At 41.6% G+C, this 8272-nt stretch overlaps 2 protein-coding genes across 7 annotated transcripts; one reads left to right on the plus strand and one right to left on the minus strand.

The window, feature by feature from the left end:
- Positions 1-969: 969 nt before the first annotated feature.
- Positions 970-4360, minus strand: LOC109132265 (uncharacterized). 4 transcript variants are annotated; one of them, XM_087508930.1, is made up of 5 exons: positions 3780-4303; positions 3430-3591; positions 3257-3322; positions 3098-3171; positions 970-2998 (listed from the first exon to the last, which is right to left on the minus strand). In XM_087508930.1, the coding sequence occupies exons 2-5, from the start codon at positions 3576-3578 to the stop codon at positions 1215-1217; spliced, it is 2073 nt and encodes a 690-aa protein (XP_087365056.1). In that variant the 5' UTR covers positions 3579-3591; positions 3780-4303; the 3' UTR covers positions 970-1214. The 4 variants fall into 4 exon arrangements, with proteins under 4 accessions (XP_087365056.1, XP_087365057.1, XP_087365054.1 ...); XM_087508931.1 differs by having other exon boundaries at positions 3792-4263; XM_087508928.1 differs by having other exon boundaries at positions 970-3171; positions 3780-4360.
- LOC104777001 (uroporphyrinogen decarboxylase 1, chloroplastic) lies at positions 4309-6607 on the plus strand. 3 transcript variants are annotated; one of them, XM_010501188.3, is made up of 6 exons: positions 4309-4641; positions 4945-5310; positions 5396-5680; positions 5764-5999; positions 6088-6284; positions 6365-6607. In XM_010501188.3, the coding sequence occupies exons 2-5, from the start codon at positions 4984-4986 to the stop codon at positions 6242-6244; spliced, it is 1005 nt and encodes a 334-aa protein (XP_010499490.1). In that variant the 5' UTR covers positions 4309-4641; positions 4945-4983; the 3' UTR covers positions 6245-6284; positions 6365-6607. The 3 variants fall into 3 exon arrangements, with proteins under 3 accessions (XP_010499490.1, XP_010499491.1, XP_087365058.1); XM_010501189.3 differs by having other exon boundaries at positions 4421-4641; positions 4925-5310; XM_087508932.1 differs by having other exon boundaries at positions 4465-4641; positions 4907-5310.
- Positions 6608-8272: the final 1665 nt, after the last annotated feature.

The following is an 8272-nucleotide window of genomic DNA, read 5'->3' on the forward strand; positions in this document are numbered from 1 at the left end:
CTCAATTTCTGAGGGATCGGTGGTAATGAATACCTCTTGAAAATATGAAGTTGCGATATTCTGGATCCGAGGCTCCTCTGTGGTCCAGTGACCCAACTCATCATACATTCCAACAATCCGATTATTAGCTCTTCTTAACTTCGTTTGGGCATGAAAATAGCTGGTATTTTGGTCTCCGAAGCGCATCCACTTACTTCGACTCTTCTGATACCAGTAAATTTCCTCATCCCGATAAGCTTCCCACAATTTCCAATTCAATTCCGAGATAACCTCAACAGAGATAGAGTCATCCTCCTGAGCAATGGCTAGCTGGGATTTTAAATCCTCAATTGTTTCCCGTCCAAATGGGGCTTGTGCTTTCCTCCAGCGGGAGATTGCTTGGCGGCACTTTATTATTTTGTCCATTAAATTCCCAGACTCCACTGTCTCCCCTGAGAACCATCCCTCTGAAATAGCTCCAAAGAGACCCTCTTTCTCCAGCCATCGGCGGTCAAAGCGAAAAACGCTCTTCCCTCTCCGAATTGTATCCTCTAAAAAGGCTAACACCGGTTTATGATCTGAGGCTATCATTGGTAGATATTCCGTGAACGCATTCCGAAACAAGTCATGAAGTTTCTCATTGGCTAGGGCGCGGTCAAGACGACACCTGATTGGCTTCTTATCACACCAACCACGCCAAGACAAGCTATCCCCAACCGCCGGAAACTATAATAATCCACAATGCCGAATCATTGTGTTAAAATTCACAAAGGAAGAGGCGTGGCGGAGCCTTCCGCCCCGTTTTTCGTGATTACCTTTAAGTTCATTAAAATCACCTATAAGAAACCAAGGGGCATCACGAGACAAGCCAATCCGTGTTAATCTTTCCCACACTAAATCTCGATTCGTTGGAACCGGATCACCATAGACAAAAGTAAAGTAAATAATATGTCCTTTATAAGTAAGTTCCAAATCAATCAACCGATTGGATTCAAATAAAATGGAAACATCATAATTATTATTATAAAATAAGGTCAAACCGCCACTACATCCAATAGGATCAACTGTTTTTAAATTTGAATAACCAAAATAACCAACAAAAGGTTCCAAAACAGATAAAGACTGTCTAGTTTCAGATAAAAATAAAAAGTCAGGTCTATGCTTTCCCCACAAATCCCTGAGATACCCAAAAGTTGCTTTATTCCCCAGTCCTTGACAATTCCAACTTAAAATCTTCATTTATTTGTTGTTGGTTTGGGTGGCTTGACTCCACCAATTGGACCCTTCTCCTGATCTGAATTCCTCATGTTTGATCCTTCTCCAGCCTCTTTAGGGACAGGGCGTCTCCTTGGCGTTGTGCGTAGATACACGTTCAATTTCCTGGAATCAGCTCCTTTAAGAGACAAAGGAGGTTTCACCTTGTGGACTTTTTCCCCTTGCGGAGCCATGACAGAGGTTGCACCTGAGTCAAGTTTTGCTTCCACTGGACCATCACCTGAGTTTGCTGTTGTTCCTCCGTGAGTCGAAATAGCAACGGTTGGATTCAAGGCCTGATCTTCCACCGAAACCTCCATGTCTCCATTAGTCTGTTGTTGTGGATCATCAACCGTTTTATCCAACACCTCTGTTTCGACCTCCTCCATCCGCTGCTCAAAATTCTCCTCCAGAGTTTCCTTTGCTGTTGGCAAAACCGGTAACGTTCCTGAAATATCGCCCATAGGCACCTGAGTTGAGCCCGCCTGCAGAGCTCCAGAGCCTGTAGACTGTGGAGCAAACCCGTCACCCGGGACAGAGGAGCCCGCATCAGCCAAGATCACCTCTTCTCGCAAATGTGATTGTAAAGGCAGTTCCGGTTCCTGAAAGAGAGGCCTCCGAACCCGCTTCAGTGGTGGAACCCCAAAGGTTGCAGCCAGAACCGCCACATGCTCGACCTGATCCGGAATCTGTCCAGGTTCCAGCTCTCCCACCGGAACCACACCCAAAGGAGGTGCCACCGTCGTGGAGGCTCTAGCCTTTTGGCGGTAATCCTTAAAAGCCACCGAATTGTTGGATCGACGTGGTTTGGATGAAGACTCACCCGTTTCCCGTGAGGTCCGGTTCTTTGATCTTGCGTCCTGCGTACCCTTGGGTAGGCGCTGACTGGGCTGAGGCAGTCCCCGAGTATCCACCTCCTTGCCTTTTCCGTTATTTCTGTCATTCATGACAGCCCCTTTGTAACTCTGCAGCGGACGAGCTGAGTCGTCTTCCACCGGGAAATGCAAAGCTGGAGTAATCTTATTAGTAGCCCATAGTGGACAGTGATTCTCATCATGGCACAAACTAGAACACTTCTTGCAGCAACCATGAAGACGCTCATAGCGGAGATTGACGATAGTCTCCTGGCCATTGTAGAATTCAATTACCGTAACCAAGCATAAGGGCTTGAACCCATTAACCGTCACTTTCACCCTCCCACCATCGATATCCACCGCCTCCACTCTCCCAAACTCTGAGCCAATGGCACGAAAGGTTGGTTCTGCCCAGAATTGGAATGGAACATCCAGGACTCTGACCCAAAAGGTTAAGTCTGAAGGGTAAGCAGGATCCACTGTTGGACTCCATCGAACCAGTGATACCATCCAACCATCAAAATGAAATGGTCCCATCTGAAGAACCTCCAGGATGTCTTCCTCATTGTCAAAATCAAATTGAAACTTCCCTAACCCAAGGTCAGCTCCCACAACTCTACCTTCAACATGCCAGAACTTGGGTAGCATGATCAGGAGAGCCTTCATATCCTGCACCTTCGGGTTCATACAGCGCCCCACCATTGTCTTTGAATACCCCGCAATCAAAGCTGTGTTATCAAAATACGGAATTTTGATTCTCCTCTTAGGAGTCACGACCTCATCATTCGTACTCCCCACATTCTTTCCCAATAAGCCGCTCTGAGACATGCTGAAAGTCACCACCCAAACCCGCAAACACCAACCAGAAAGAGAAACGAAACACTCAAAAGTTGTTGCAAGGAAACCAAGAGCTGAAACAAAGTGATGAAGGAAAATGTGATGAGTACTAGAGACCGCAACACAACCCTTTATATAGTCCCAAATATCCCAGAAATAATCTGCTATCACACCTATCGATTCAACACATAAATGATATACGATATTCTCTTGATTTGGTAGAATCACAAGCATATCCCGTATCACCCTGAAATCATTCCAAATGGAGAGTAAAATCAATAATGATCTCCCCTGTTCAACACTTAATGATTTAGTTCGAGATAGAAATAAACCTCGAATCCCAACAAAGCTGCTTTGAAGTAATGGCCATTGTGCTTGAGTATCTTCCAAGTGCATCTCTGATTTGTTATCAATCCATAAAAGGTAAACAAAGCGCTTATGATCCACCAAGATAAACAAGGAATCCGATAACATTATTAAACCAGATAAAGCTAGGGGAAGAAACCTTGATATGTTCCACTTCGGACCAATCTTCAAAATGATGCGCTTCATTATGTGTTTCCATACTCTCCAGAGATATCCAGCTAGAGAATCCTCCAATTTATTTCGTAGGTGCCAGGAGAGAGATTCTTGATACGCCGACATCAAATACATATCTAGGTTTGCCCTGGAACCATTCCAAAAAGATAACAGAATCAAAAACCAGAACCATAATTCATCAACTAGTGAACCAAATCGAAGCAAAGGAGAAACCCGAATCAAAACATAAATGTTCCAAGTCAGAAACCAGTGTGATTTGGTATCCTCCAATTGTGTCTTTCGTGTGTTAACAATCCAAGAAAGGTAAGCAATAACCTTGGGAATTACCAAAGTGAGTTGAGAATCCGATAGTATCAATGAGCTAGTCAAAGAGAGAGACTGAAACCCTGATATGCTCCATTGCAGATCGACCCTCGATCTATTGCAAGAAGAGATTAAGAGGTTGACCCGAATCAAGCTTCCGCCATCATCGGGATTCACATATCGGATAGACCAAGCAGATCGTGTCGACTGAGAGATATGGAATGTCTCAAACACGGATCTCATTAAAGTTGGTCTTAGCACTCGTTCCCGAATCCTTTTATCCAATGAAGACCAAAATACCCAATTAAAACCATATCTCCATGTAGCGATTACGCCTCCTTCGCCGTAACCATTGAATCGTATCTCTACCTGCCACAAGAGGCAAGGTCGAGGGGACGAACAAGAGAGTCCAAGAACATCAAAAACCCAATAGCAAACCGATTCAATCTCACCGAGAAACATTTAGAAACCTAGATCCGCCGTCACCTTCTCCATCGCCCTAAAAAACTTTTAAAACAAATTATATTTTTCTCACTGGACCACTCTTAGTTATCACAATTTGTAATTTCAATGTTTGATTTTTTGGTTTGATCAGTTTTAAATTGAAAATACCTTATTAATTATTAACTATGTTACCCAAAATTAAAAATACCAGGTTTTTTCAATATAAAAGTGAGATTCTAGCTAATTTCTCTTTGCTAAATATTTGTTGTAAGCAGTGCCTGTAGCTCTTCGAGATGCTACTCCTCGGGATTGTCGTTACCGATAGGGTTTCGATCGAATCCCGTCAATGTGGGATTGGTTTGTGATCCAAAAAGACACAGTCCTGCTGCTCGGAAGCTCCTCCTCGTAGCTTGCTCCTCCTCCTCTTCCGGTAAGTCGTATCTCCTGCAATCTAAATTTTTGAAGATTTTGTGCTTTTCGATTGTGAAGTGATTTTGGTAGGTTCGGGTTTCTAGCTGCTCATTGGAATGTCAATTTTGAACAGCTCTTGAGTGTAGATGTTTTTAGCTTGGATTGGTGTTAGTTTATCTTTTGACCATGTGGAACAGAAGACGAAATTTCCAGTTTTAGGTCACTTAACTTGATATTTTAGCTAGTAACGATCAATGGAAACTGTAGCCTTATTCTTTTGTAAGTCTGAACGAGCTTTACAGATCCATTGTTGTTGGTTAAGGCTGCGAAAGGGCAAGTTGTGAGTCGCCCTCCAGCTTGGATGATGAGGCAAGCAGGAAGGTATATGGCTGTTTACCAAAAGCTCGCCAAGAAACACCCGTCCTTCAGAGAAAGATCAGAGAACACTGATCTAATCGTGGAAATCTCTTTGCAGCCTTGGCAAGCTTTCAGACCAGACGGTGTCATCATTTTCTCTGACATCCTCACGCCTTTACCCGCATTCGGTGTCCCATTTGACATTGAAGATGTAAAAGGTCCCGTGATCCAATCTCCCATCCGAACTGAAGAAGATTTAAAGGAATTACATCCCATTGATTTCGAGAAACAGCAGTTCGTTGGAGATTCTCTTAAGATTCTGAGACAAGAGGTGGGTTTCCCCTCCTCCTTCTCAGCTTTCCCCTAGACTTAACCAATACTTTCCAGTTTGTGAAAACGGATTCTTGTTTTGAAAGGTTGGGGAACATGCTGCTGTATTAGGTTTCGTTGGAGCTCCTTGGACAATTGCAACATATATTGTTGAAGGAGGAACAACTCGGACATATACTGTCATAAAGAATATGTGCCACACTGCACCAAATGTGTTGAGAGCTCTATTGTCTCATTTAACTAAGGCCATTACCGAGTATGTTGTTTACCAAGTTGAGCATGGAGCTCATTGCATACAAATATTCGATTCATGGGGTGGCCAACTGACTCCTGAGATGTGGGAACGCTGGTCCAAACCTTACATCGAAGAGGTATAATTTAACTGCTTTCATCTTGAGGACTACATTCTCTTTTGCTGATTTTTGACGTTTTTCATGTCATTTGGGCTCGCCAGATCATTCATGCTGTAAAGAAAAGATGTCCAGATACGCCTATAGTTTTCTACATCAATGGAAATGGTGGCCTTCTTGAGCGAATGAAGACTACTGGAGCTGATGTTATTGGGCTTGACTGGACTGTAGATATGGCTGATGGAAGGAGGCGACTGGGAAGCGATGTTAGTGTGCAGGGAAATGTGGATCCAGCTTACCTATTCTCTCCGCTCCCTGCTTTAACCGAAGAAATTCTAAGGTAGGTAGTTACTTTGTTCAGCTGATGACAGAGTTATGCTTGTAAATTCAATTCAAGAAACTGAAAGTAATGTTTCTTTTGTTGTCAGAGTTGTGAAGTGTGCTGGACCAAAGGGGCATATTCTCAATCTAGGACACGGTGTCTTGGTAGGAACACCAGAGGAAGCCGTGGCTCATTTCTTTAAAACCGCTAGAAGCTTGGATTACCAAACAGTCTTCCAAAATCATACTCCTGCAGTAATCTGAGTTGGTTGCCTGAGTAATCTGCTGTTGAACAGACAGACAAGTAAGACAAGTCCCTACGCCAAAGACATCTCCTGTTTGAGTTTGGTGAACATATGTTTGAATTTCTTAAATTTGGTGCAGGGATCATAGAAAGACTTCCATGTCTGACCCATAATCGATGCCAAAGTTGGTAACTTGCTAGGAGATAACATTGGAAGCTGCCCCCTTTTTCTTTTTTTTTTGCTAGCCTCCAGTCTTCTGGACCAAGCTGAGCTCAACTATTAACAATGTCTTGAGTTGCTCATGGGCTTCAATGTTGCGGCTTCATTTGGAGATATGTATGACTCAAGTTTTAACCAAACATCAAATTTGGTTGCTCTTAAAGCTTTCTCTTTGTTGTCCCACTTTTTTCATATGGTTTTATCTCGATCTCGGTTATCTTATCTGAAACCAAGTAGCTTTGAATTATTGTAATTGAACCGAAGAAAAAAACGCAGAAGAGATCCTGAGCGCAGCCTGATCAATTTTTAATTTTTTGTCTCATCTGGTTTGGTCTAGTTAGATTCAGTTTACCAGTTTGGTATCTAAAACTGTTAACCGAATTAAAACGTACCGTCATATTTTGCTTCTTAATGGGCCTACTTTACTTCTTTCGTCAATTATAATCTAATTGTAATATTATTATTTTTTGTTAATTTTAATAAATTTAATATAGTTAAACATATAGAACAAAATAAATATATCTTGAAAAAAATATTTGCAAAAAATTAAAGATAAGAAAGAGCAACATATTAAAAAAAACAAAAAAAAAGTAGTATATGATAACAAGATAATTTATATGTGATCTACAGTCAAATGACATCGCGCCATACAACGTTTTTTTAAGCCTCACCATATTTGCTTTCATGAATCATCCCACCTGTGATTATTCATTAATCAAAAACTAAAATATAAAATGAAGGCTATTGTCGTTACCCTCCTCGAATATTTCTGATAAATAATGTTAACTTATCATCTTAATACGTCAACCGAGTTATTGTTGTAATCTTGAAATAGATTAAGGCTCAAACAAAGTATATTTAGGAGCAATCTAAATATACGTTTTTACTTAAGAGAATAAGAAATTATCGAGTTATGTTAAACTTCTATTTTTCTGATTGTTTTTATTTCTAAGAGCCTAGAGAAAAAAGCATATATACCGAGTTGTGGTATTGCTTGGAGTTGTAAGGTTTTGAGTTATTTTTACCTTGTGAGAGAGATTAATAAGAAGAGATATTTCTTTAAGAGTTCTTGTGTGTTCAATAATTGGTATCAGAGCGTAAGGAGAATCCCAACTCGTGTATGAAGATCACCATGGCCGATGTCAAGAAGATTGAAGATGGTGACCTGAAGTCTAAAGAGACGGGACCTTCCTCTATCAAGTGTCCAATGCTGAGCTCCTCAAATTACACTGTTTGGTCCATGAGAATGAAGATTGCCCTAAAGGTTAATAAGGTGTGGGAGACAATTGACCCAGGCACGAAGGATGAAGAGAAGAATAACATGGCGATTGCTCTGTTATTTCAATCTATCCCAGAGGCGTTAATATTACAATTAGGAGACCTTGATACATCCAAAGGAGTTTGGGAGGCAATCAAAGCAAGGCATATTGGAGCTGAAAGGGTAAAGGAGGCTAGGCTACAAACGTTGATGGCTGAATTTGACAGGATCAAGATGAAAAAAACCGACACTAGCGATGTATTTGTGGGAAAACTCTCAGAAATCTCTTCAAAGTCAGCCTCTCTCGGAGAAACTATCGACGAGACAAGGCTTGTGAAGAAATTTTTGAAGAGTTTACCACGGAAGAAATACATACACATCGTAGCTTCCCTCGAGCAAGTACTTGATTTAAACAGTACTAGCTTCGAAGATATTGTTGGGCGACTCAAAGCTTACGAAGAAAGGATCTGCGAAGAAGAAGAAGAACAAACCGAAGATCAAGAAAAATTGATGTATGCAACCTCTGATTCACAAAGCTATTATCAAGAGTGAAATAGCGGAAACAGAGGA

This window comes from Camelina sativa, chromosome 3, assembly GCF_030686135.1.
Source record: "Camelina sativa cultivar CO46 ecotype springtype chromosome 3, ASM3068613v1".
Taxonomy (NCBI): Eukaryota; Viridiplantae; Streptophyta; class Magnoliopsida; order Brassicales; family Brassicaceae; genus Camelina; species Camelina sativa.